General features: G+C 49.8%; 1 protein-coding gene across 1 annotated transcript in view; it reads left to right on the top strand.

Moving 5' to 3' along the window:
* LOC134052724 (S-adenosyl-L-methionine-dependent tRNA 4-demethylwyosine synthase TYW1-like) overlaps positions 1–27,847 on the top strand; it is a 92,272-nt gene that overhangs the window by 19,656 nt on the left and 44,769 nt on the right. Inside the window, exons 9-11 of the mRNA XM_062507354.1 lie at positions 10,498–10,550; positions 13,484–13,602; positions 22,027–22,136. Of these exons, the coding sequence (XP_062363338.1) occupies positions 10,498–10,550; positions 13,484–13,602; positions 22,027–22,136 (282 nt within the window). The remainder of the gene's footprint in view (positions 1–10,497; positions 10,551–13,483; positions 13,603–22,026; positions 22,137–27,847) is intronic.

Here is a 27,847-nt window from a genome sequence, read left to right as displayed (position 1 = left end):
ATGGGGGCAGTGCTTTGTGCTGGCCCTGTGCTTTGTGTGGTTGTTGGAGCATTTCCCCTAGGCTCAGTCTCACCACTCCCTGCTGGTTTGGGTGTGAATAGAACTGTGCTTTTGTACAAAGTGGCCATTTGGAAAATGAAGCAGGGCTGGAGGGCAGGTCACCTTCCTACCATAATTCTTTTGACTCAAAGAAGGCTTCCCAGAGAACTTCGATGTCCTTGTGACACTCCAGGGACAGGAATTCATTATCTGGGTAAGTGGGTCCACATTTTTCCTTTCCTGCAGCTCTCATGGTAGTGTCAATATTGGAGCCACTGGTAGGATCTGCGTACATAAATCTGCACTTTCAAAGACTCTAACTCTTGAGTCCTTACAGCCCCGCTGCCTTTCCCAGCTCTCCCTCCTCTGTTGCTCACCAGATTCTTCAGTGGTCACTCAGCTGTGAAAAAGAGAACCTCTGTTGGTTTTTTTTAATGTCATATAACATTTTCCTGTAAATAACGCACCAGGAAGGCTTTTGTGGCTACAAAACTAAAACAATTCCCTTCTTCCCTCAGCATCATTCCCCCTAAAATAACAAGTGCAGTGTAGTCAAAAGATTGTCTCATTTATTTTGCGCTAACCGGTTACTTTGGGTGTAGGCTCAGTGTCTTTTCAAGAGTATCCCTGAGGGCATAATTAGCCCAAGAGAAGGAAAATGAGTATTAGTGGTTCAGGGAGAGCTGTTCTTTGATTCTGCAGTTGCATAACAGAGGTTCTCCTTGGTGCAGCATCTCCTCAGACTATGGTAATGCTTGCTGTGGATTCACCTTCAAAGCAATTTACCTTCCCGGAGGTAAAGGGAGCAAGTGCTTAAGCCAAGGTTTTTATTTTGGCCCTTGCAGCTGCCTGCTTGCACATACCTTGATAACAGGTACTCAGCGAGAGCTGCTTTCGAAAGTCTCAGCCAGAGACAACACAGTTCCAATTCCATTTCAATCAGTACCCAGCCCTGCCTGAAACACCAGCTGAGGCTTTGGTGAGTGCCCAGTGCAGGGAGGGAGAGGCTGGCAGTGGTTGTTTGTTAGGTTTGCAGTGCTCCTGGTAGTGCTTCAGTCATCCTGTGTGTTCAGGTGGCCTGAAGGAAATGTTCACATCTCCTGTGGTGTTTAGCGAATACAGCTCAATTTTGCATTTGCTTTTTGGGGTTGCTTGTAAATTTTTGATCCCTTCTGGGCTGAAAGTTGCTTTGGCATGGCCTGGGTGCCAGGAGCATTTGGTATAGCATGAAGGACTTGTGAGCCTTTCCAGTGTTCCTGATTTCTCAGGAAGTGCATTCAAATCCTTGGTGAGCTTTAGAGGGAGTCTCAAGCTGCTCTTTCAATAGGAAGGATGAAAGGAGAAAAACACAGTGGACTTTTCTTTTTCTGTAAAACAAACAAAAAAACCAAAACACCCTTCTGTGTGTCAGGGGAGGCTTAGGGTGGATATCAGGGAAAGGTTCTTCCCCCAGAGGGTGCTGGGCACTGCCCAGGCTCCCCAGGGATTTGGCACAGCCCTGAGGCTGCCAGAGCTCCAGGAGCTCTCGGGGATGCACAGGGAAGGATTGTTGGGGTGTCTGTGCAGGGGCTGAGGTGGATGACCCTTGTGGTCCCTTCCAGTCAGGCTGTTCGTGACGCAGGGACTGACCGTGACTTTGTGCTCTCCTGGGGTTGGTGCCATCATTAGTCACAGCTGCTTCTGGATTTGCCAAATGTTTTATTGATGCTGCTGGTCTAACTGAACGTGGTCTAACGTGGTCTAACCACGTCCTGCTGGATGCTGGCAGCTGGGAGAGGGATTGTGTACTGCCTGCGTGAGCTATTTGGAGCTCAGACGTGATGTGTCTGTGCCAGCCACCTCCATCAGCTCTGTCATGTCACAGGGGTTGTTGAACCGCCCCAGGTCTGCTCTGACGTACTTCCCTCAACGGGGCAGGCAGGAATGGAGCAGGAACAGAGAGCCCACAGCCCTGAGATCTGAGTGTTTGCTGAGGAGGCTCCAGTTGGGAATGGCTTCCTACTGCCAGAGGGCAGAGTGAGATAGGATATTGGGAAGAAATTGTTCCTTGTGAGGGTGGGGAGGCCTCTGGATCTCTGGAAATGTCCAAGGCCTGGCTGAATGGGGTTTGGGGCACCCTGGGATAGTAGAAAGTGTCCCTGCCCATGGCAAGGATGGGACTGGATGGGCTTTAGGTCCTTCAGGTCAGACCATTCCATGATTCCAGGATTTCTGAAGCTGCTCACAGTGTTTCTGCCATGCTCTTTGCCTTGCTCTCTCTTGCTGTAACAGGACCAAACAAATCCCTGCTCTCCCTGCCTGGCTGCACAGTGGGAATGGGTTAATGATGCCAAAGGCTGAACCTGCTGACATTGGCTAAATTATTCTGTCCAATAAGGACAGTTTTGCTGCAGTCCAGTTGGTTCTGTCCTTACTTTTAAGGAAGGCTACAATTTAGCCCCAGGGTGCCCAGGACACCTCTATTTTACTTGTCTCCAAAGACAAGTGGTGCATTAAGAGACTGCTCTTATCTGAAATAGTTTCTTCAGCTATTTAAATTATTGTGCTCTGACTTTGTGCTGCAGCTAAAGCTGTGGCTTTTAGCAGGGGAGGGCAGGCAAGAGGCTGACTTCAGGAAAATACCAAAGACTGGGCTTTTTGAGTGCTCACCCACCTGGAGTTGAGGTTTTTAAAAACTTCGGTGGCTTTTGCTGTCCCTTTTTGGGCTGAGGTTCCCAATGCCTGCAGCTCTTACGCCCAGCTCAGGCTGGCTCTCTGTGCTGAGCCTTTGGAGCATCCAGCATATAGAAATGGGATCCCAAGCCATGGCACAGACCTGGTGCAGCTGGCTGAGTGCTTTGCGGGCTCTGTGCTCCAGGCTTTGGGATCTGGCAAGCTTTGGGACAGGCTGTTTAACTCCAGGTGGCACTAGCAGCTCACAGCTGGCTCCGGGATTGGTGACATGGGTGCAGTCCCTAGAATGTGCCACAGAAATCAAATACTGGCTGTGGGCAGATTAAAAATTACTTTGCTAACTGACAAACTACTCGTGGTGAGCAGAATAATTGCAGTGACCAAACCCAGGCACAGAGAAGACTTGAGCAATTCCTTAGGAAAACTCTGTAAGTAAAAGGCAAACACACAGGTAACAGGAAGGAGTCCAGGCAGCAGAAGAGGCTTAAACCCCACTGTGTGAGAGCTGCCAGGAGCTGGTGGAGAGCTGACTGCAATTCTGATGTGCTGGCACAGCTGTGCCACCTGAACAGGAGCAGAGGAGATGGGAAAATCATGTTTGGGGGGGCTGATTCTTCTCTCGTGTGTTACTAGAGCTGGTAGAATAAACCCATGTATAACAGAGGAAAATAAAAATAAACACATATTTATTTCAAGTGCGGTTTTTTTTGGTTTGTTTTAGGTTTTGGCAGGACTTTGGAGAGTACTGGGCTTTGAAATTAAGTCTAGGCTGGAACAAAGTACAGGATATGTTCAGGCAAGGATAAAATTTGCTGTCCTTTATTCATAATGTGAGACTCACCCTACACAAGGGGACAGTTCAGACACATGGAAATGTGGAGAAGGGAATGTGCCCTGAATGACTGAAAAGTGTCTCAGGAAAACAGAACAGAAAAGAGATGCAGCTCATAGCAGCAGTTCTATCTGTTACCTTTTGAGTTTGTTCTGGGTGCTTCGGGAGGAGACTTGTGCAGGTGGAACCTCCCATTCTAGACTTCAGCCAAAGCTGACCCTGAGGTACAGCTCTTAAAAATGCCAAGTGTTTGCAGATTTCTTGAGTTTTTCTGTGAATAAAGGATTGCAGAATCCAGACTGGTTTTGGTTGGAAAGGACCTTAAAGCTCATCTCATCCCACTCCTGCCATGGGCAGGGACACCTTCCACTATCCCAGAGTGCTCCAAGCCCCAAAGTCCAACCTGGCCTTGGGCACTGCCAGGGATCCAGGGGCAGCCACAGCTGCTCTGGGCACCCTGTGCCAGGGCCTGCCCACCCTCACAGGGAACAATTCCTTCCCAATATCCCATCCATCCCTGCCCTCTGGCAGTAGGGAACCATTCCCCATGGGAATGGCTGGATCACCAGTGGGGTTGGTTGATCTTTGAGGTCCCTTCCAACCCAAATCAGTCCATGATCCCTTTTTGGGATGCTCAGGCTTGGTGATGCTTTTGGGCAAAGGGGCCAGCATTTTCTCTGGTGTTTATACAGGTGAGAGTATCACTGGTCTCCAAGGCTGTTCCTGGCAAAGGCATCATTTGACAGGAAGTTATGCTTTTGGCTGTGGCAGGTTTTGTATTGCTATGCTCCAGAAAGAAAGGTGCTCTTGGATGAAAAGAGACATCTGGGTCGAAGGGAAAAGCCAGGCTTTGAGAATCCTTGGAGTCTCTTATGATCAGCTGTGGAGGCTGATATTTGTGGTAGCTCCTGGCATTCCCACCCATGAACTTTGCCAGTCTCATTTTCCTGGCTCTAGGTTGGCTCCAGGTTGCCTGTGGAGCAGCTGAGTCCTTTTCACTGCCCCCAGGAGGCTTTTACTGTGTCTTAAAAGTGTTCAAGATGTGTTGTCTACAATGAGAGGGATCTGAGGCAGCTGAGAGGCCAAACTTCCCATCCCTTTGGGAGGGACAGGGTTTGTGCTCACAAGGGACAGTCCTGCAGTCCCTGCTTCTGTCCCACCTCTGCTTTCAGTTCATGGGAGAAATCCTTCCCAAATCACAAGCCTTTTGTACTTTTTACGAGCCTTTTTTCAAACAAAGACACAATCTAAAATAAGTCTTGGTGGACCTGGTAAGAATTTCTTTAAGGTTGAGCAGTTCTAGGAATAAACCTGGAGGTGTCTCTTGTCATGCTTGGGCAATCTGAAAAATTCCACTTCCTAGAGTCCTCTTCTTTCTAGATTTGTATAAAATACTGATATAATCTGAATAGGTGCCTCACCAGAGGCATTTCTTCTTGTTGTTGTCATTATTACTATTATTACTCATTTTCAAATATTCTTTGTCTTTTGGGTGGTGACTCAGGCACAGCAGTTATGTTTCAATGAGGAAAATGGTCCTTCCAGGTGGTGGGGATGGATCCTGCTGTGTCACTGACCTTCAGCCCTGGCCCTGTTAAAGTCCACTCCAGAACTGCAGGAAATTGGGAATTTTTCCCCTGTAATCCTTCTGCAAGTGTGGGACTGCCCTGAGCTGCAGCTCTAACAGAAAATCCCTGCCTCAAAGCAGTGATTTTATTGCAGGAGAGCGCTGGATAGACCAGGCAGAGGTGTCAACTGTGTTTTGCTCCTCTCAAGGCAGCTCTCTGACAGCCAGCAGAGGTTGGGAGGCACAAGGAGGCCTCGGAGTAGCTTTCCCCAGCTCCCAGTGCCTGCACTCCTGGAGAAGGATGGTTCAGTCTTTTCCTTGTGGTTTTTGGAGCTTTTTGTACCACAGATCTTCTTTCTTTTGGTATTGAATCTTTTGCTTTGGGATTTTGGGTCAAAGCAAACTTTTGGTGGTGCAGAGATGTGAACTGGGAAGTGTCAACCAGACAGGGATTGTCCTCTGTTCTGGCACTGCTGGGGCACTTTCAGTCCTGGGGTCAGTCGTGGGCTCCTCAGGACAAGACAGACCCTGAGGGGCTGGAGTGTGTCCAGGGAAGTGAACAGGGCTGGGAAGGGGCTGGAGCCCCAGGAGCAGCTGAGGGAGCTGGGGAAGGGGCTCAGCCTGGAGAAAAGGAGGCTCAGGGGGGACCTTGTGGCTCTGCACAACTCCCTGACAGGAGGGGACAGCCGGGGGGGATTTGGGATCTGCTCCAGGAACAGGGACAGGAGGAGAGGGAACGGCCTCAGGCTGGGCAGGGGAGGCTCAGAGTGGACACCAGGAGGAATTTCCCCATGGAAAGGGTGGTCAGGCCTTGGCAGGGGTTGCCCAGGGATGTTTGGACTGCCCATCCCTGGAAGTGATCCCTGGAAGGGCTGAATTTGGCACTCAGTGCTCTGGGCTGAGCACAAGGTGAGGATCAGGCACAGCTTGGGCTCAATGACCTTGGAGGTTTTTCCTAACCTCAGGGATTCAGTGTCTGTGCATTTTTTTCTGGATATTTTGCCACCTGGGGATAGTCTGCAATCCCTGAAGGCCACTCAGCGTGGCTGCTAGGGTTGTACAGAGAGTGCAGGTGGTGTGACATGGGTCCTGATAGGGACATTTGTGCTTATAGAAATTCATCTCATCTGATCTGCTCTGCTCTCAAAAAATAACCAAATTGCTCAGTTATGGACATAATTAATCCATTTCCAGGATATTGGAAAGACTGGATGTGTGTCTGGCAAACCACACCCAGAGCACCTGGATACTGGAATGTGCTTTGGGAATACAGACAGCCGTGTCCTGGCTCAGTGCTGAGAGCTCACCTGAGTCCCTCCATGAGTTCTTTGAGTTTCAGAGAAAGGACTGTTAAACTCTTATTTCCAGGATGGAGTGGAAATGCTGCAATGTGGTTCCAATGAGCTGAGCACAGTCCTGCCCCAGCCTCTGGAGCAATCAGGAGCTGTGACTTTGGCCATCTCTCCAGCTCCATGTCCCTCTGTGCTCTATTAAACTGCAGTTGGCCTGTCAGGGTGAGCAATCACCACATGTTCCTCAGCCTGGTGTTACTGCCTGATAACACTCATTTCACCCCAAAGATTGTTTAAAAGCTTAATTCATGTCTGTAAAAGTGACACTTAATTTCAGTGAAGTTTGGCAAGCCTCTAGGTCATCTAAAATTTATCATCTAGAGCAGGATCAACTCCTACCCAGCCTTCAGCTGAGATGTTCTTGTCCTTTAGTTGGGAGCTGAGCTGATTACTGTGAGCCTGCTTATAATTGAAGGAATCCTTTGCATATTAGACTGTGGAAATAATAAATAGATCGGTTTGTTCATCTTTAGTGTCTGAAGGTACACAGGCATGGAGAGCAGCAGGTCCATCAACCACTGGATTGTTTGGAAAGTGCTGTATCCAAATATCCACTTAGAGTTATTGGTCACGAGTCACAGCCCTCCAGAGCAAGGGGGGAATGTGTTCACAGGGAGTCCTGGTACCCACAGCTCCAGACTTGGGGCCATCAGGAGGATTGGATTCAAGCACTGTTGGCCTTGGCAGAGCCACAGGGATGTTGTGGCGAAGCTGATGGAAGAGTGAAGCTGGCTTGAGCTTCCAGAAGGGAGGCTCAGCAGGAGCTGCAATGTGGGAACAGGGCTGGAGATCTTCAGGCTGGCTTTGATCACAGTTTTTCACATGTTTAATTTGAAACTTTGTGGTAAGGGTGTGCCTGTCCCCTTGTGCTGGCACTGCTGAGGTCACACCCCAATCCTGGGGTCAGATTTGGGCCCTCACTACAGAGAGGACATTGAGGGGCTGGAGCATGTCCAGGGAAGGGAACAGAGCTGGGAAGGGGCTGGAGCCCCAGGAGCAGCTGAGGGAGTGAGGAAGGGGCTCAGCCTGGAGAAAAGGAGGCTCAGGGGGGACCTTGTGGCTCTGCACAACTCCCTGACAGGAGGGGACAGCCGGGGGGGGTCGGGCTGTGCTCCAGGAACAGGGACAGGAGGAGAGGGAACGGCCTCAGGCTGGGCCGGGGAGGCTCAGGGTGGTCACTGGGGAAATCTCTCACTGAAAGTGTCCAGCCCTGGCACAGCTGCCCAGGGCAGGGGTGGAGTCCCCACCCCTGGAGGTGGTTAACAGCTCTGTGCATGTGGCACTTGGGGACAAGGCTCAGTGCTGGGGAATGGTTGGGCTCTATGATCTCAGAGGGGTTTCTCGGCCAGAACAGTTCTGTGATTCTGGGACACTCCCAGTTTCTTGCTTAACCTTTTGTCCTTTCTCTCAGACTGCTCTGCTGCCTACTTCTCAGTAGTGCGGCCAGTGCTGAAGAGAGACTTTGCAGTATTGTAGACTCTCTGCTCATCTGCAGCAGGGGTGGAGCAAGTGTCCAGCCTTGGTCTCTGGTATTTTCTCTCATTCCCAAGTGTCAGAAGCTTGCATTGGCCAGCACCCAGTGCTGGGTGTGTCTGCACCTTCTCCCAGTTGCCCACACGGTGCAGGAGTTTTGCGCATCTCTGCTACTTCCTGCTGTCAGCACAGCTGGGACTCCCAGCAGTGACAGAGATGAATAATCCCCCTCTCATCCCCAAAGCTGGCTGGCATTTGTAAGGCAGTTTTGATGTTGAACATGTACAGTTTTCTTGGCCTTTAAAGGAAGCTCTGGGTGCTCCACACAGTGGAAGTTGATTTAAGGAACTTAAGAGGGAATGCTGGAGCTCTGGAGCTTGGCACCTTGCTCAGTTCAGCTGCTTCCTCTCTTCCCTCAAACAACTCAGTAGCAGGTCTGAGTGGGCATGTAATTTTTCTGCAAAACCCATTTGAAAGCAACCATGTTGCTGTTACTGACAAGTGATCTGTGAGAGAATAATCTTATATGACTGCTGGTGCTGGATTTGGAGAAATGGGAAAAATAAAGCTTGGGCTGTGCTGGGTGGCAGCAGCAAGAGTGTGTCTTGGACAGCTGTATTAGAGGGAGGAGGAATGCAGCACCTTTTTAGCTCTCATCCACAAATCCTGTAAAGACACGCAGTTTAGCAGGGCAGGAAAGTCTCAGCTGAGATTAGACCTTGCTGGACAAGCTGTTTGCAGAGAAAAGCTGCAGAAAGAGGCAGAGCAGAGCCAGGGTAGGGAGGTGTTGGGTTCCAGCCACATGCAGCTGTGTGTGTGTGGCTGTGCCCCTGGAACCTGCACCAGCATCTTCTGGGTCTCAGCCAGTCTGAGGTAAAGGTGTCCCCAAGACTGCAGATGGCTTTGGGGACTGTCTTAGAAGGGCTGTCACAGAAACCCAGAATGGTTTGGGCTGGAAGGGACACCTTCCACTATCCCAGAGTGCTCCAAGCCCCAAAGTCCAACCTGGCCTTGGGCACTGCCAGGGATCCAGGGGCAGCCACAGCTGCTCTGGGCACCCTGTGCCAGGGCCTGCCCACCCTCCCAGGAACAATTCCTTCCCAATATCCCATCTAACCCTGCCATGTGGCAGTGAGAAGCCATTGCCTGTGTCCTGTCCTTCCATGCCTTGTCCCAAGTCCTTCTCCAGCCTTCTTACAGCAGCAGTCACTCTGCCTGTATATTCAGCCTGTATATTCTCCTCAGTATGAGGAGGTGGATCAAACACCATCAGATGGATTGGACAGAGGAGCCCGGGCAGGTCCCTGCTGGGCTTGAATGGCAGGAGCAGAGTATTGTTTGATTCCCTGTTAGCCCTGTCTGTTTGCAGACAGTTTAATTTCTACCTGCTGCAGCTGGTGTGGCATCTGCTGCTCCTGTGATTCCTGGCTGGCTCGGTGTCCTTGCAGGTGTGAGGGACTTTGGGATGCACTTGCTCTTGCTGGGGCTTTGTTGTGCCGGGGCTGCTCAGGGACAGACAAGCAGGGCAGGGCATTTGTGCTGCTGGTCTGTGGAGGAACTGAAGGCCAGTTTGCTGAGTTGAAAGCTTTTTCCCAGTTAAGTTTGTGCTGGTTGTCAGGAAGAAGACTTGATAGCTAAAATCTGTTCTTTCCCCTTCTCTTGAAAGTATTAATAAGAGCAGCAGGAAGGTGCAGTAGGCAGCTGAGAGGTGCTGAGTTTGGGGACAGCCAGGCCCATGATGTATGAACCACTGTGAGGGACACAGTGAGGCATCTCAAATCCCTCTTATTTTTATGCTGATTTGGAAGGGGCTTTTAATCCTTCAGACGTATTGGTGTCTAAGCACTTTTCTCAAAGAGGAATATAACCCCACTCAAGTAGTTTGGGTAATAATAGCACTTAGTGCTTAATGAACATTGTGCAATTAATCCTCCTGGACCCATTGAAATGGAATTATGTTGATCTTGGCTGGGGAATGAGGAGCTCATCTAAGCTCAGCTTTCCTTTGGGTGTGGAGGAGCAGCTCCCTCACCGTGGCTGCTCCAGAACCAGGGGGATGGAACTGGTGAAGCTCAGGTGGGGCTCAGGCTGGACCCTGGTTGTGTTCCCTTCCTGTGTCCTCCCAGCTGCGCTGGGAATTGGCTCCTGTCCTGCAGGCTGGGATGGGGATCCTGGGTTCTGGGTAGGAGGCTGTTGTGGAGTCATGGCCTGGGGCCCGGGAGGTGCTCCTGGTTCCTTGTCCTGCTCCTTGGCTCTGTGAGCTGTTCCACAGCCTGGGTTAGACAGGCTCTGCCATTCTGTTCATGCAGGAGTTCCCTGGGCATCGTGATTCGAAACAGACTCAGCAATATCAGTACATGTCCTACTAAAAGAAGCCATTTACAGTTGGCTGAGGTCCCTGGGGTGTCACTGCCATTGCTGCTGGTGCCCCCCTGGGGCCAGTGGGGAAGAGCAGCACTGAGTCCATGGTGTCAGTCACTCTGGGTACCACTTGGTATATTTTGTGTGTCAATTCGTGCAGGCTAAAGTCAATTGTTTGATGAATTGTGCTTTGTTTTCAGGTTATAAACTCATTGGGAGCCATTCTGGGGTGAAGCTCTGCCGGTGGACAAAGGTATGCTCTGTTTCCTTTTCTCATTTCATAAATGAAAACAAAGCTAGAGACTTGCTCAGGTATTCCAATTTCCTGGTGAAATATAATTTTAAAATGTACTATTATTACTACAAACCCAAATTCTATCTTTCAAGCTATAACCTTGCATTTACCACTATTAAAATCCCTCTGCAAAGTGTGAGAGTACAGTTGAGCACAGAGCTGGGAAAATCCCTTTGTTTTCCTGTTGTTCTGCTGTCTGCTAAAAATCTTCTGCCTACTGAAATCCATGTGAGGGAAAAGTGGGAAGGTTGTATCCCTGGTGTGAGGTTGTGGACCAGGGATAACTCAGCCATTGCCACACCTGAGCAGGCACATGAGGCTGTTTGAACCCCCTGTCCTGGGGATGGGTTGTGACAGTAAGGGCTTCCCTGGTTCTCACCATTTATCAGATCAGATTTCCACAGGGAGGTGTCGTTAATGATTTCATTGTTGTTAATAATTTCCCTGTTCTGTGGGGTGTGTGTGGATGTGGCTCTGTACAATACCTGTGGGTATGAGCACTCCTGTGTGACACAGCCTCCTCCCAGCCCTGCACTTGGCTCTTGGAGGAGCTGACACTCCATAGCTTTTCAAGCAGTTTCCAGAATGAAAAACATACCCAGCAGAGGCACAGAGCTGTGGAGAACAAACTGCAGCCCCTTCAGGTTTCAGCTGTCCTTGGCAGGTCCCTCTGGAGCTCACAAGTCTCTAATGTTGTACATTTGGGGAGCAACATTGATCAGAGAATTATTAAGGATGGAAAAGCCCTCTGAGATCATCAAGTCCAACCCTTTTCCCAGCACTACCAAGGCCACCACTGCCCCGTGTCCCCAAGTGCCACATCCATAGGGCTGTTAAGCCCCTCCAGGGATGGGGACTCCACCCCTGCCCTTGGTGTGCCAGGAACTGACCATCCCTTCAGTGAAGGACTTTTCCTCAATGTCCACCCTGAGCCTCCCCTGGCCCAGCCTGAGGCCGTTCCCTCTCCTCCTGTCCCTGTTCCCTGGAGCAGATCCCAAATCCCCCCCAGCTGTCCCCTCCTGTCAGGGAGCTGTGCAGAGCCACAAGGTCCCCCCTGAGCCTCCTTTTCTCCAGGCTGAGCCCCTTTCCCAGCTCCCTCAGCTGCTTCTTCATCCACTGTGCTGCAACATCCTGCACCCCTGAGCATCCCTGGATGGGAATGTCTAGAATCAGCACCTTGTTAAGATGCCAACACATCTGTGATTCCTGTCTTGTGGCAGTGATCAGTATTTGCTGTCTGAGCTCTCCTTTGCAGCATGCTTAATTTAGTTTATTTTTTAAAGAGCCCTTAGAATGCCATCCCAGGGTGGGCTGCAGAAAGTTCCTATTGCAGTGTCTGGTGTCAGTGAGCTGTCTCCTCAAGAACCTTGCTCTCCTGAGCAGGACAGAGAGCCCACCCTGGGCTCTCAGTTGTGCTGTGGGATGCACTGATCCCACTGCTGCTCTGCTGGTCACTCTTACACCCATTCTTTCATTTTTAGTGGCAGACATGATCACAAAATGTTTAAAGAAGAACTTGCCAAACTTCAGTGTTGTGACTGAGAAAGCCAGAGAACTTATTTTTATGAAAGACCCAAACTTTAATGCAGCACTGTAAAGCCATTTCACAAAGTAAATAGCGGCTCTGTATGCTTAGATGGGCCCATACTATTTTTAGCTTAAGCAGGAATTGAATGTAAGGTCTTCTAATAAATTGAGCTGAAATTGGTTCCAGGCAGTGGCTTTGCCTCAGATTCACACCAGTGTGTGAGAGTCTTCAGGAGCTGTTGTGGAAAGAGGAAGGCAGGAACAGGGCTGGCAGGACCAGTGTTAAGTATAGTTTCATAGTGGTATCTCAGATGGAAAAGATTTGGTTCTGTCAAATTCCAGGGGAAAAAAAGAAAGCCTGTATGTTTTAGGAAGAATATGTTTGTTTGCCTTAGGAAAAGCCAAATATAACTTGCTCTCTTGAATTTGTGAATCTCCTGAAGTCTCTGTCATTTGAAGAATGGGTAGAATCAACAACATTTTCCATGTCATTTAATATTCCACCTGTACAGCCAGTTAGGGATTAGCTGTAGATTTTTCCCTGCTGCTCCTTTCTGCTGGATCGCCAGGACTCTCCAGGAAGAGGAAGGCAGATTAAAAGGTGCTGTGTTATATTTCACATTTTCTCTTGAGAGTATTAGTTTCTTTCTCATTTACTATTATTTAACTAAACTAATGGAAGACAGCCTTTTCTGCAAGCAGCCTGCATGATAAATAGGAGTTGAATCCTGTCAGGAAAGCTTCTGTGGCTGTGCTGGGAAGTGCAGCATCCTGCTGGAGCCACTGCCAGCTGTGAATGAGGTTTTATAAGGTCAGGGCATTTATTTAATTTAGTGCTGCAAGAAATACCCTGTGAGATAAATGAAAATAATGGAGTATTCAGTAGGACAGCCTTGAAATGGATCCTTATAGCTCCTGAGTGAGCTTTTCCAGGAACACTTCCTGCAGCTCAAGAGGCTTCACCTGCTCTTCATGGGCTGAGTCTGAAAGACTCAGGAGAGCAAATTGTTGTGCTGGGGTCTGCCAGAGAAGGGACTGAGTAGCTTAAAGTTCTTACTCTAACACAGGGATGAGTTTGACCTCCTAAATGCAGTATGGCTGCAAGGGTGCATGTAAAGAGTCACATTTTATAGGGAGCTAGAAATTTCTCAGAGCAGGGGGCATTGGTCAGGGCATTGCTGGATGTGGAACTGAAGTCACAAGTGGATGAAGGGAGCAGCTCCATGGCTGTGCACTCAGTTTGGCTCCAGATGAGGAGTTTTAACTCTCCTGGTGTGTGTGTGTGTGTGTGTGTGTGTGTGTGTTCCCCTGCCCTCAGTAGGGCCCCAGATGGGTTTTTAACTCTGCTGTTTCCCTGCCCTCAGTCAATGCTGCGGGGCCGCGGGGGCTGCTACAAGCACACCTTCTATGGCATTGAGAGCCACCGCTGCATGGAGGCCACCCCCAGCCTGGCCTGTGCCAACAAGTGTGTCTTCTGCTGGAGGTAAGGCACCCGTGGGCTTTGCCAGGGTGGAGGCTCTGTGGGACACAGCCAGCTGTCTGGGGAGTGTGGGCTGGATGTGTTGTGTGAACCCTCTGAGGTGCTGAGCCATGGCAGTGTCTTTGGAAATTGGACCATTTTCCATATTTAAAGTACCTTCACCCACCCCTAGCAATTCTAGTGCTCTAAACAAGTGAAAAGTGATCACTCAGTAACTGTTGCCTTCCTAAAACAGCAGCTGATAAATCCCAGAATCACTGAGGCAGGAAGAGCCATCTAGGATCATCCAATCCAAGCTGTGCCTGATGTCCAGCTTGTCACTAGCCCAGAGCACTGAGTGCCACATCCAGCCCTTACCTGAGCACCTCCAGGGATGGGCACTCCAAGCCTCCCTGGGCAGCCCCTTCCAATCCTTGACAATGCTTCCCATGGGGAAATTCCTCCTGATGTCCACCCTGAGCTTCCCCTGGCCCAGCCTGAGGCCGTTCCCTCTCCTCCTGTCCCTGTTCCTGGAGCAGATCCCAAATCCCCCCCGGCTGTCCCCTCCTGTCAGGGAGTTGTGCAGAACCACAAGGTCCCCCCAGGCCTCCTTTTCTCCAGGCTGGACAACCAGTCCTCAACTCAACGACTTCCCATTGGTCAGGGAAGTATCCCCTTTCTGCAAAGGATTGATTTTGTGGTGAATTCCTGAAGGAAAGGAGCTGTGCTGGATCTGAGCTGCTCTAGCACTACTCACTCCCTCCTGCCTGGGCTTACAAGGGAGGTCTGTGCCAGGCTGGGGGAGTGCAGGGTGGGACTGGGAAGAGAGGCTGAGGCTCAGCAGAAATGCCAGCAGTGATGTGAGAACACCTGGAGTGGGAGGACAGGGAGGTTGCACTTTGAGCTCTTTTGTTTTCTGCCCTGCTAAATCATCCCATGGGAGCTGTACCTCCTCTGTGACTTACACCTTACTCCAGGCTTCCAATAACACCCATTCCATCCCCCAGCCTGCAGGATGGTGGTCCAGCATCCCAGTGAGTATTCCCTGAGCAGCCTGAGCCAGTGGAAGGTGTCCCTGCCATGGCAGGAGGTGGAATGACATGGGCTTGAAGGTCCCTTCCCACCCAAACCATTCTGGGAGTGTGTGATATTTCCATGCTAAACCAGACAAATTCTTCTGAATGCCCATTTCTGTCTTTCATAGTCCTTGGGTTTTAATAATGCAGATGTTTCATGGGAGCATTTAAAGGACTGCCCTAATTTATTAAATATGCCCACTGGACACTGGGCATCCTGTGCAGTTTGCATTTGGGAGTCTATTCCAAAATGTTCTTTGGTGCTCTGGATGGGCTTTCTTCATTCCCTGGCTGGGAAGAAAGCCGCAAATGGCACCTTTAATGTGCAGCTTTTGCTTTACTTCAGAGCAGGGCAGTGGCTGGGAAGGAAAACCTTCTATTCATGTATGTTTTCCACAGATGTGGAGAACATGGAGTGCATGGAGTCCTGCAGTGACACTGTGCTGGGAGGGACATTGCCCTGCCTGTGCTTCATACTCTGTTCCCACACACGAGGTACATCCTAAAGAACAGACAAGAACGTGGTCAGGATGAGGGGCTTTGTTCCCAGCATTGCTCCACAGAGCGTTTCCCAGTTTCTCTTCTAAATGCCCTCATTCAGGATTTTTTGGCAGCAGCCTGGATATGGAATAGGCTGAATCAGGGAAGTCCAGCAAGTGTGAACTGGAGAGTGCAGAAACTGATAAATGAGATAGTACAGATTTATTAATAATTGATAAATCACTCCATTAATGTAGAGACCCAGAGAAGGTGGCACTGTTCTCTGTGTCTCTAAGTCATCACGCTGTCACTTCAGAGGGATCTGGCAGCAGCAGCCTGATAACAACGAGTGCTGCAGTGCTGATTTTCCTGATGGCTACAACCTGAATGCAAGGAAACAGCTTCCCAGGGCACTAAGTTCAGAGGTTTTAGCATTGATTCATTTATTTCCCTGCTCTGGGTGAGATGGGTGGCAGGTGTTGGACTCTCCCATATGGAATGCAGCTGGCTGTCTTCAGGCCTCCCCTGGAAACGGGAAAGTTTAAGTTGGAAGATGTAAGGCTCAGTTTGAGGCTCATCCCAAGACCACAAGCTTGACTTAAACCAGAACTGCTGCTGAAAAAAGGGGGTTTTTTATGACTTTTCCAGCTCCTGTGCCTGGGCTGCTGCAGCCTTCATGTGGCTGTGAGAGGGTTCTTTCCTCCCTCCTTGCCACACCCAATCCCTGCTGATCCTGTGCCAGCCCAGCTCCCAAACCCTGCAGTCAGACCTATCTGTACTTCTTGTTTTATCCCCCACATCTTGCAGGTTGTTCAGCGTGTGAGGCTGAAGTGGAACTGCCCTGGAGGCATGGCCCTGGTGGCTGGGCAGGATAAACAAGGCAGCTCCTGAGCAGCAGGTGCCATCTGTGCTGCAGCAGACATGTGAAATCCTAGTTTTCATCTGCTGCTGGCAGAATGTTTTTCATGCAGGTTTTGTGCTGTGCTCCTCATGCAGCTCTGCACACTGCCTTGCAGATAAGGCTACTGGGATTCTTTCTTCTTGATCTCTTCTTTCAGGATTTGGACATTTGTAGGTTCTGCCAGTGTTTCCAACTGCACAACCACTGAGCTCTCCCCAGGTGGCTGAAGGAAAGGCCAAGGAGCCTGTTTATTTTGTCTTCCTCACTTTGGCAAGAATGCTGCAGTTCAGCTGCTTTCCCTGGGAACCAGATGTCACTGGAGTTGGCTGGTCCTGACTGACACATTTTGGCCCGAAACCAGTAATCATGGAATCACAGACTGGTTTGGGTTGGAGCCTTGAAGGGCATAATGTCCAACTGCTGTGGGCAGGGCACCTCCACTAGAGCTCATGGGTGGAGCCAGTATCCAAATACCCTCAGAAAATGATGAGATTTTGTCAGAGATATGGCTTCACTCTGCACTGGATGCTCTCCTTGTGCCCCTTGTCCCTGGGAGCTGTCACAGCTGCCAGGGCCCCCTCACTGGCTCATGCTTCCCTGCCTGTCCCCTTCAGAGAGGTTGAGTGTGCTGGATTATGTGGCAGTTTTTTTTTGTGGGGACAGGAAAAGCAGACTGGAAGATGGGAACAGCTGGAGCTGTGCCAGAGCAGGTTTAGTTTGGATTTTAAGGAAAGGTTCTTCCCCCAGAGGGTGCTGGGCACTGCCCAGGCTCCCCAAGGAATGGGCACGGCCCCGAGGCTGCCAGAGCTCCAGGAGCTGCCAGGGATGCCCAGGGTGGGATTGTTGGGGTGTCTGTGCAGGGCCAGGAGCTGGACTGGATGATCCCCGTGGGTCCTTCCAGCTCCAGATATTCCATGATTCTCCAAGATGGATTGTGCAGTGTCCCCCCTCAGTGGCAGCACTGAGGCTGTTCCATCAAGAGCATTGAGGGAGACACCCCACACCTGGATTACTGCAACATCCCCTGTCATAATCCTGTCCTCCAAGGAAATCTGCCACTCTCCATCTCTGCTCCCAGCTGTTCTCACTGAGGCTGTGTCTCTTTAGCTTAATTGCCTAAATGGAAATGTGCAAGTGACCAAATCTTTTAATCAATTAGAGCAAGTGTGGGTTCGGAGCTCTGTGACACCTCCCTGTGGCACAGGCACCAGGCAGAACCTGATTTGATGAGGGTTTTTGGCTCAGTGTCCAAAGCCCAATCAATTATTGTGAAGAGATGCAGCAGCTAAATAAGATTTAAATTAATAGGGTTTATTACTTTTGCATCTGAGGAGGAGGCAAACCAGACAGAGTGAAATATCCTGTGAAGAAATTGGCTCTTATTTTTTCTGCTTTAACCTAAATGTTTATACCTGTGCTTGGAGGTTTCAGGTTTTGCTTGTAGATAGCAACTGAAGTTGTGTTCAGACACAAAATCAGTGGGTGGCCAAAAGCTAGGCATCACAGTAAACCCTGCAAAATACAGAGATTAAAAATTAAAAAATAGGAGACATATTTAAGTTCTTTAAAAAATTAAGAAGAAACCAAAAACAAATGAAAACAAAAGCTTCTCCTCAGTAACTAAATTGATTACAGAGGGTAAATTCCTCAGGGAAGTGGGGAGTATTGATATCAAGGAGTAGACACTGCAGGTTTGGAATACCTGGAAGCTGAACCTGAAAGCTCAGTCTGTGTGCATGCCCAGCCACCAGTCTTTGTTCTGCTCAGCTGCTGCTCTTTTATCCCAGGGTTTCAGTTTTGTTATGGTTTTGTTTCTAGCAGGGATCTGTTGTGACCAAGGTTCATCCCTCACATTGGATTATTCACTGGTTTGTTGAGTTTTGGGCCTGCCTGGGTCTGCCAGGAGCTCTCAAAATAACCAAATAAATGGGGGAGGGACAGCATATCTGACAATGTGCCCAGTTCATGCCCCTGGTAAAAAAAGTGGTAAAAATAGTCTTGCTGCCTTCATGTGCTTCTCTGACAGCTCTATCATCTGAGGATGTCATTTCTAAGAGAAAATGTTCATGTGTGGGTTGAAATCTCTGATTTTCATTTTATAGCACTTGGTGTTCTTCTGGACTTGGACTTCTTGAATGTCCTGGGACTTGTTACAATCAACTCCCAAATTTATGGCCTCAGTAGTGAATATAAACAGGTTATGGGCTGTGAAATGTCCACACTGGACCTTGGGTGTCCCTGCAGGGGATGGTACCAGGTCCAGCAGTCACTGATGCGGGGCAGCGACTGGGGGCTTTGAAAGTGAATTTGTACTTTCGACATCCAAGTGAGTTTTGGAATAGTCTGGGAAGCTGTGCTGAGGAGGGTTCAGGGATGGGATGGGGTGGGATGGGTGGACACAGGCACAGGACACTGAGCATCACCTGCCTTTCAGGAGATTCTGCTCTTTTAAAAGGGAGCATCTCAGAGTTGGGATGAGCTTTTCAGCATGGGGCATCTTCCATCTTTAAGGCTTCAGTTGGAAGAGAATCACAGAACTATTTTGGTTGGAAAAGCCCTCTAAGAGCCTTGAGTCCAGATGTTCCCTCAGCACTGCCAAGGCCACCAGACCCTATCCTCAGGTGCCACATCCACAGGGCTTTTAAACCTTTCCACCACTGCCCTCTGACAACCATTTCCATTAAGAAATTTCCCTTAATATCCAGTCTAAGCCAGCCCTGGCACCCTCTGATCCTGTTAGCCAGTTTATCCAGCCTGGTCCAGGGTGGCTTTACCCATCCTAGGGAAAACATTTCATTTGATTCTGTATCTTGGTCCTGGTCTCTGCCCAGCCCAGTCTGGGCTCCTCCTGCTGCTCTCAGGAGGTGCAGAAAAGGTACAGACAGGTTTCATTTTGTACCAGCAGGAACATTAAACATGGTTGGCTTGTGCATTGGCCAAGCTTTTCTTGTAGTCTCGCTCTTTCTCCGCCCATCATTCTAGGGAGAATCCTTGGGATCTCTTTTTGTGTCCTTTCCTGATCATGGCTGATGTTTTGCCTTCCCCTTTCTGCTGATGCCCCTGTGTTTTTGTGCTCCTCCTTTTGTTTGCAGCTGGAGGCTCAGGAGGCTGCAGAAGAGCAGATTGATTTTCTTGTTCTGTCTTTGCTTTTTATTGCTGCAGTTTGCACTTCTGCCTTAATAGGGCTTCCAAAACTGCCAGGTCTCCTGAAGTTCTTTCCCTTTAAGCTCTTCTCCTTTGGGACTTCCCTGCTGGCTCTCAGCGTTCACTTAGACTGTTTCTTGAACTCTTGTTATTTTTATTCTGCTCCTGCCCTCCCTAGGAATGGTGTGCTCTGTCCTCTCATGTGGCTGGCACTAGCACTTCCTCACCTTCCTGCTCCCCACCAGGTATCATCCTGGGTCAGTCGATGCCTGCAGTAAATTACATTTTATCCCTGAGCTGCATCTGCCCTCAAAGCTCTTAATACTCATTTACAGAATGTATAAAGCAAAAGCTAATTTATTAAAATAGCCCCCAAAGGGATTGAGGAGGCAGATCACAGCCCCAGGGAAGCTGCACCTTGACAGGGCTCCCAGGACCTGCCAGGGACACTGGGAATGCTGTCCCATGCTCGTGGGGGATCAGAGGTGTGCTGAGACTGCAGGGGAAGCTGGATGAGAGCAGGCTGGGTGGCTGGGGAGATTCCAGGGGAGCCAGCAGGAGCTTCCCATCATGTTCCCTGCACTCTGTGGTGTTGTGGCACTGAGGTATCTGAAAGAGCAAACCAAACCTGTTTCACACTTGGAATCTGTGCTAAAATCAAGGTTTTCTGCTGTGTGTGGGTTTGGGTGAGATTCCATTTTACTTGTGTTATTTTGAGAAGAAGGAGGGAATCTCTGACACAATGCCTGCTCAGTACTGGTGCAGCCAGTGAGGTGGATGATGGGAGGTTACAGAGCCTGGGGGCAATGGGAAGGTGACTGAAATTCTGTCTGTGCTGGGGACTGGGAAACAATCTCCTGAGCCCAAGGCATTACTACTTTATCCTCCTCCTGGCAGAGAACATCCTTTTTGCCAAATAAGCAGCTCTGTAGACTTGACTTGGTGTGTTTATTAAACAGTGGGATATGTTTAAAATGCAGGGCCTGTTGGACACTAATAGCTGTCCAGGGTGCACCCAGAGCCTATTGACTTCCTGCCAGCTGGCCCTATTAAATATACAAGGTACAAGTTTTGCAGTTAAACATGGAAAGGTTTTATAAATGCCTTTTATAGCTGACATTCAGAAAACTTCCCATTTTGCCAGATGGGGAAATAAAGGGGAAATTCAAAAAGCTGTTTTGGCTTAAAGGATCCTTGAGGTGGCGAGTCTGAGAGCAGTGTTTGAATTTTGCTCTTGAAGTGGATGAAGACATGTTTGGGCCAAAAGGTTGATTTTATTGAGCCTGGATTTGGAGTTTGTTTTTTAGCACTGTCAGAGGATGCAGTTGCAGGTATTTCTCACTTGGAGAATCCCAGAATACCAGATGGTTTGGGCTGGAAGGAACCTTAAAGCCCATTCAGTGTCACCCCATCCATGGCAGGGACACCTTCCACTGTCCCAGGCTGCTCCAAGCCCCAATGTCCAACCTGCCCTAGGGCACTGCCAGGGATCCAGGGGCAGCCACAGCTGCTCTGGGCACCCTGTGCCAGGGCCTGCCCACCCTCACAGGGAGGAGTTTTTTCCTGCTATCCAGGCCTACTTTCTTATGGTTTGAATCCCTTCCCCCTTGTCCAGAGGTCATTGGGAGCAATTGGTGATGACTGGACCAGCTTCCTCATCCTGGCATCCCTGTCCCATCTCCCTCAGTGAAATGCTGGGAGTCTTGTCCTAATCCCCTGGAGCTGGAAGGCTGAATGCAGCTGTAATCTCTCAGGTGTCCCCAGGGATGGTGGAGAAGGGTACAGGAAGCTGAGGTCACCTGGGAGTGTCAGGAGTGTATTTTGCTTGGCCTTGATTTCCTGTCCAGAGGTGAGTTAATCCAGGAACTTTTGTGAAAGACCCTGGACAATGTGCTGCTCTTAATCAACTCTGTGGGCTGCAGGGGAAATGACAGGGAAAAACTGAAGGGACTTGGATAACATGTTTTGGGAAAAAGCAGGAAAAGATGGAGAGAGAGACCAAAGAGGTGAAAACACAGAATTTCATTGACTTCCTTAAAGTGGTCTTTAAGGGCTGGATGATTCTTTCATGCTGATAAAGTAAGAAATGGGAAGGAACTCCATGGGTCTTCCACGTGCTTTGGTGGATTTGCCTGGGTTGGCTTTTGCTGTTTTCCAAGAAAACAAAATATGGTGACAGTGATTCTTTCCAGGCAAGGTTGGCTTTCCACTCCAGTGTGACCCAGCTGTTCCTCAGATGGAAGATCTGAGATTTTGCCCCTGCAATATGCTTGGCTCAGGGAGATTAAAATCTGGGTGATGACCCAGATTCCCCAGGAATGTATCTCTGGTACAGTGCAGGCTTCCTTTTTCAGGAAGGTTGGAGGAGCCTACCCTTATCTGTCCTGGTACCAGAGCACCACACAAGCATTGGGGTATAAACAAATCCTGTGCTCAGTGGGGTCCTTGATACCTTTGAAATGGAACTAAAAATGGCTTGGGACCTCCCTTCTCCAGAGCTTTGTGCAGCTGTGGGCAGAAGAAGAGGCAGAACCAGTTTCCCTTTCTTTACAGAGGTTTTTGCAGACATTATTTTAGCTTGGAAACCTTTCACCTGTGCTTGAAAATAAGTGTATAAAATTTATATTATCCACAAGGCCATTCTTCCTTCTGGGAGACCAGAACCTGGAAGGAGAGGGGTGTGAGAGTGGTATTCAGAGGTGATACCCAAAGGTTGGGGCAGCAGCAGGAGGTTGCTGAGGATCTTTTGTTGCTTTGAATGTTGTTGATGCCAAAGTCCTCAGGTGGCAGATGAGTTCTCCAGGTGGGTTCCAGGTGACAGTGACTGCCTGTCCCCTCTTCCCTCAGACACCACACGAACCCTGTGGGCACCGAGTGGCGCTGGAAGATGGACCAGCCAGAGGTGATCCTGCAGGAGGCCATTGAGAAGCACCAGAACATGATCAGGCAGTTCAAAGGTAACTTCTCCTCTGTCCCCACCCCTGATGATCTTGGAGGATAACCAGCAGTGACATATTCAGAAAAGGTGAGAATGTTCTGGTCCATTGGGAAGGATACCTGATGTTCAGGATATCAGGAAGATGGGGGAAAAGAAACTGCTGTGGCACATTCAGTGTTTTCTGAAATGAGTCTCAGCCACTGAGTATATGCTGCTGCTTGGAGGGTGTAGAGTGGAGTTGCCTCTGGTGCATCCTGGTAGCTGTCAAATCCTTTCCCTTGGTGTGCACAGAGCCTTCCACAGTGGTTAAAGCCAGCCTGGATGATGAGGGATCCTGGCTCCTCTGGAAGAGTGAGGGCAGATAGGAAGCAAAAGCAATCAGCATCTTACCTGATGGGAAATACACTGCCAGCCTTAATACCCAGCTTTGTGTTAGGCCTGGAATTTCTGGGTTGGTTTTGTCTCATGAATAATGAAATAGCAGCAAGCAGGGGATTTGGATTTTCAGGAATTATGCAGTACCTGTGGTTCTGACTGAAGCTGCAGTACCACAGCACCTCTGGAAAGCACTACACCTTGCTTCCCATGGAAATTCCCTGGGAGTTTGATAATCTGTGTCTATAACTGTAGAGAAGGCTGGGGGTTTTATTTCCCAAATGTGATGATCTGGTTACTCTGCCAAGGTCAGCTGTGTGTGCTGGCAGGGCTGGCCAGCTTGGCAGGACAGCTCCAGGGTTCTGTTCTTCCCAACTGCCTGTGAACAGCACAAATGGAGTGGAACAGCTGTAAAACGTGCAAGATGAGCCCTGGCCTTGGCTATCATTTTGGGAATCCGATTGTTTAGGTTGGCTGCACTCAAAGAGGATCCAATGGATCCAGTATGTGACAGGCACAAAACCCTTCAGAGCAGAGCTGCTCTGTCTCAATCTCTGCAGTTGGATAATGGGTGGAAAAATAGCTCAGGTTAGGGGATCCATGGGGTTCATTCTCCTCATGTGGCTGGTTTGGAGCAGCAGCTCCAGGGAAGCCTCACTCCTGAGCCTGGGGTTTCTTTGGCACTGTGTCAAACATCCCCTGCCTCAGGGATGGAGGTACTGAAACACCAGCTTGGCAGAGGAATTTGGGGAGAGTGAGAGGTGCACTCAGGGCAGGGACACAGGGACACCTGGAGAAACACCATGGTTGAGCCAATGGATGTGTAGAAGGGGCTGGAGCCCCAGGAGGGACTGAAGGAGCTGGGAAAGGGGCTCAGCCTGGAGAAAAGGAGGCTCAGGATGGACATTGGGAAAATGTCTTCACTGAAAGGGAGTCAGGCCCTGGCACAGGCTGTGCAGGGCAGGGGTGGAGCCCCCATCCCTGGAAATGTTCAAAATTCATGTGGATGTGGCACTTGGGGACGTGGTTTATTGGTGGGCTTGGAAATACTGGGGGCATGTTTCGACTCAATGATCCTGGAGGTTTTTCCCCAGCCTCGGTTACTCTGTGGTTCTGAGTACTGGGAGGTTCTGTAGGAGATCCACAACCTCAGATGTGTTGTCCCTGTTCCCAGAACAAGGGACAACAGACTTGGTTTCTGTTTGGGAAGGTCAAGTTACACATTAAAATCAGCTTGTTCAGCCAGGGTAGAGAGATGGGGACCCTTCAGCCCTGGAGGCTTTCAAGTCTGGAGAAAAACCATTATCATCCTGGATTAAGGAATAACCTTCTCCTTCCCTGACTCTGCTTTCTTCCCAAAATGTGTTGAGGAGAGGGAATTATTATGGATAGACTTTTCAGCATCTAAAATATGCTGAAATGTCAGGGGGCCTGTCAGGTCATCCCAATTCTCTCTTTTTGGAGCCTATTTTTTGTTAAACAAATTCATAAATATTACTCACAATATGCCTGTGCATCTGAGGACAGTTACCCTTGCCCTGGAACTGTGAAAGGCGAAAAAAGAAAAGCTCTGGACCAGAACTGTGCTGTAAAGTGGGAAAAGAAAAGCTGGTTTATTTTTCTAGTGATAGATGGCAACATTCCTGTCCTGGCTGCTGTGAGTCAAAGGTTTATTAAGGAGAAGAAAAATTGGTAAGAAAAGCCCAGGAGCTCCTCTTCCGTTTAGTGAATTTTACATTGTCCTTCCCTCAGGTGTGTGGGGAAATGTTGTTAGGGTGGAAGCAGTGAAATCCAAATTGAGTGGGAGCAGTGTGAGTGAACTGAGCCAGGGACAGGCAGAGATTGAGCTCTGGCAGGACCAGAGTCCCTGGTGTGCAGTGCCAGGGCTGGAGCTGCCTCAGTCAGGAGCAGGAGTGGCTCCTCCAGCCCAGCAGAGAGCAGGGGCATTTATTTTGATTGATTTTGGAGAAAAAAAAAAGCCAGCAAAACCACAGGAACCACCTGCTGGAGCAGTGAGGTGGCCCAGGTTACTGTGAGGAATAGAGGATGGGTTGTGGCCGGGCTCTTTCCCCTGTGCTGGCACTGCTGAGACACCTCCAGTCCTGGGCACCTCCAGGAAAGACCCTGAGGGGCTGCAGCGTGTCCAGGGAAGGGAACAGAGCTGGGAAGGGGCTGGAGCCCCAGGAGCAGCTGAGGGAGCTGGGGAAGGGGCTCAGCCTGGAGAAGAGGAGGCTCAGGGGGGACCCTGTGGCTCTGCACAACTCCCTGACAGGAAGGGACAGCCGGGGGGATTTGGGATCTGCTCCAGGGAACAGGGACAGGAGGAGAGGGAACGGCCTCAGGCTGGGCCAGGGGAGGCTCAGGGTGGGGACTGGGGAAAATTCCTTCCAGGAAAGGGCTGTCCAGCCCTGGCACAGCTGCCCAGGGCAGTGGTGGAGTCCCCATCCCTGAAGGGGATTACAAACTGTGTGGAACATGGCACCTGGGGCCATGGGTTAATGGCGACCTTACAGTGCTGGGGGAATGGTTGGATTCCATCTCCATTTCCCAACATTCACGTGTCTGATCCTGCATTACTGGCTGGGCACCCACAGGGACTCCAGAGGTGTCCCAGCAGGGCTGAGGTGTTGGACACTGGCCTTTGCCATAGAACAACCTGTTTGGATTTCTAGGGAATCAAAATATGGGAAGTGTCTTAGCTAGGGAGTCCTCAGGGCTGTAGTGTCTGGGGGTGCTGCTTAGGTACCTCCCTGAGCCATTTGAATAAATTGGTGCTGCTCTTTCTAGTCCCAGTCCCACAGCTTTGCAGGCAGATACGTCCACATCCCTATTCCTTGGGCCAGAGAAACTGGTGAGCTCATCTGGTGCTTTATTCATTCAACCCACTGCAGTAAAAATGAGTTTTCCTCTGAAGGAACAGAATGCTTGTGTCCCTTTATCCTTTAGGGTAGCCTACATGATAGCCCTCTGCTGGGGGTTGGTTCTTTCCCTTTTCCCTCTGTGGAATTTTCCCCATTGTCATGCTAAGATACCTGTTGACTGGGCCCTGGTGGCAAGGGGGAGGGGAGAGAAGAGGGAAACCCCACAAGATTCAAACATCCAGAAGAGGAAGAGGAAGGCTCTGGCTCGGCCCATTTCCCCCCTGAGTTCAGACGAGAAGGACGATCCCTGCCTCTGTCCCATCCCTGCCATCCCAGCGCCGGGAGCCACCTCACTGCTGTCAGACCCTGCCCTGCTGCCTTCTCACTGTAACCTGCCACCATCCAGCACTCTGCTGAGCACCAGGACCCACACCGTGAGCGGAGAGCTCTCTCTCCATCTCTCTCTCCCCCTGGGACAGCGCTGCCATCACCCCCAGCCCTCCTGCGGCTCTGCAGGACCCGCCCGCCCCCAGCACCGGGAACTGCAGCTCAGGGAAAAGGTGCCTGCAGCCAAAAAACACTGGGACTGAGTTACTGTTCTGTTTGTGGCTAATTTCATAGCTGTTGTTGTTCTTGTTTGTCTTGTTAGTTATACTAGTAAAGAACTGTTATTCCTATCCCCGTATCTTTGCCTGAGAGCTCTCTTAATTTCAAAATCATAATAATTTGTAGGAAGGAAGGATCACATTTTTCAGTTCAAAGGGAGGCTTCTGCTTTCCTTAGCAAACACCTGTCTTTCAAACTAGGACACCCTCTATACTCCGGGGGCCTGTGGGTGATGATAAATCATCTTCTGCTTTAGTGTTGCCACAGTTTGTACTGGATTTGGAGAGCGCAGCCATTAAAGCCCCATAATTCCCTCTTGGAGTAAATTATGAGAGACACCTAACTGATACGGAGTGAGGCTGGGAAGTTTATTTGATGGATACATTTTTCTGGGGAGTGACTTGTAAATCTCTCTGCCCTTGCAAAGGGCACACACAGGATGGAAACATAACTCAGGAATGGGAGAGTGGGAATCTGATAATATCGGGGAAGTAACGAGGAGAAATGCATAACCTATCCTAGGAAATCCTCAGAGTACCCATAGATCAGCATGGATAGAGCAGGTCCCACATCCTGCTCCCCAGGCTCTTGTGATGCTGCCCAGGTCTTTACAAGGGGTACCAGAGTCAGCCCCAGTCTCCCCTGGGTACTGTGCCAGGTGGTGCTATCGTTTCCCAAGTTAGTGGGGCAGCTGGAATCAGCTTTTCCAGGGAGATGTGCTCTGCTGGGAGCTGATGGCAAAAACAGACCCATAGGGATTCAGGAGAGTCCCTGCCCTCCTGGAATCCACCAATCCTGGGCAGTTTATCCCTGCCTGGCTGGTGATTGGTGTGCTTGAATGGTTGTGTGCATACTCACTCCTTCTCTGGGTGGATGTGCCAGGTTTGGTGTAAACTGTTTTGGGAAAGTTCCACTCAAACTTTAGGGGATGTTGAAATTTTGTTCTTCTGCTTATAAAACTGCCAGGGTAATTATGAGAGTCCAGATGCAAAATGTGAAGAGAGAGAAATTAATTAATTCCAAAACTGACATGCAGTAGTTTTAGGAATATGAAACTTAGTCCTTTAATCTCAGTGTGTGCTGGAGATGCTGCTTTCTTCTCCAATAAAGCTCTCATTTAGTGCTGTCAGCTTTCTATGGAATAACCATTAGTCCTGTCACTTCCTCAGGACTGAGCCTGGCTGCTTGAAAATGCTTTGAGCCCTGCTCTGATTTCAAACCAGCTTTGCTACGTGAGGCTGGAGCAATATCCACAAACACTTCTTTTATCTGGGCTTTGCAGCACAGCTGTAATTTTCTGTACTGCAGCGTCAAGGCAGTGAGAGGGGAGCTGAGGACCTGGATTCACACTCCAGGCTTTGTTTTTTATCTTTGAAACAGACCAGCCCCCAGTCTAAAGCTTCAGATAGGATTTGAGTACATCAAGGCACATCAGGGAAATGTGAAGTGACATATTTGGAACAAAAGCTTGTTTGGAGTCAGCTGATTTCATCTGGGGTCGTGAGCACCTCGTCAGGTGTGGGTGGGCTGGGGGAGCATCCAGTTCCCTCTCCCATGGGCATCAGGAGTGGGACTCAGGTGGTGTTTTCACATGGACACTACATTTGAGCTCCTTGTGTTTTCCTCTTCCTTCTGAAAGGTCTCTGGCTGTTCAGGACCATGCCATGTGCTGGGTTTTCTTTTGATCACATCCTCTGTGTTTCTAGTCTGGGTTCAGTCCCTTGCTGTGTTTGGGGAGCTGTGCTCAGCTCCTCTGGAAGCTGCTCTTCCTGGAGGCCCATGGGGACCAGGAGCAGCACAGCATGACCTGGGCTGCTTTCTTAAAACACCTGCTGGAAGTGGCATTGAATTGCTCTGTGTTTGTGTCTCAGCATTCGGCAGCATCCCC

The sequence above is a fragment of the Cinclus cinclus genome, chromosome 22 (genome assembly GCF_963662255.1).
Source record: "Cinclus cinclus chromosome 22, bCinCin1.1, whole genome shotgun sequence".
In the NCBI taxonomy this organism is placed as follows: domain Eukaryota; kingdom Metazoa; phylum Chordata; class Aves; order Passeriformes; family Cinclidae; genus Cinclus; species Cinclus cinclus.
The sequence above is the reverse complement of the archived record's forward strand: the minus strand, read 5'-3'. Positions and strand labels throughout refer to the sequence as shown.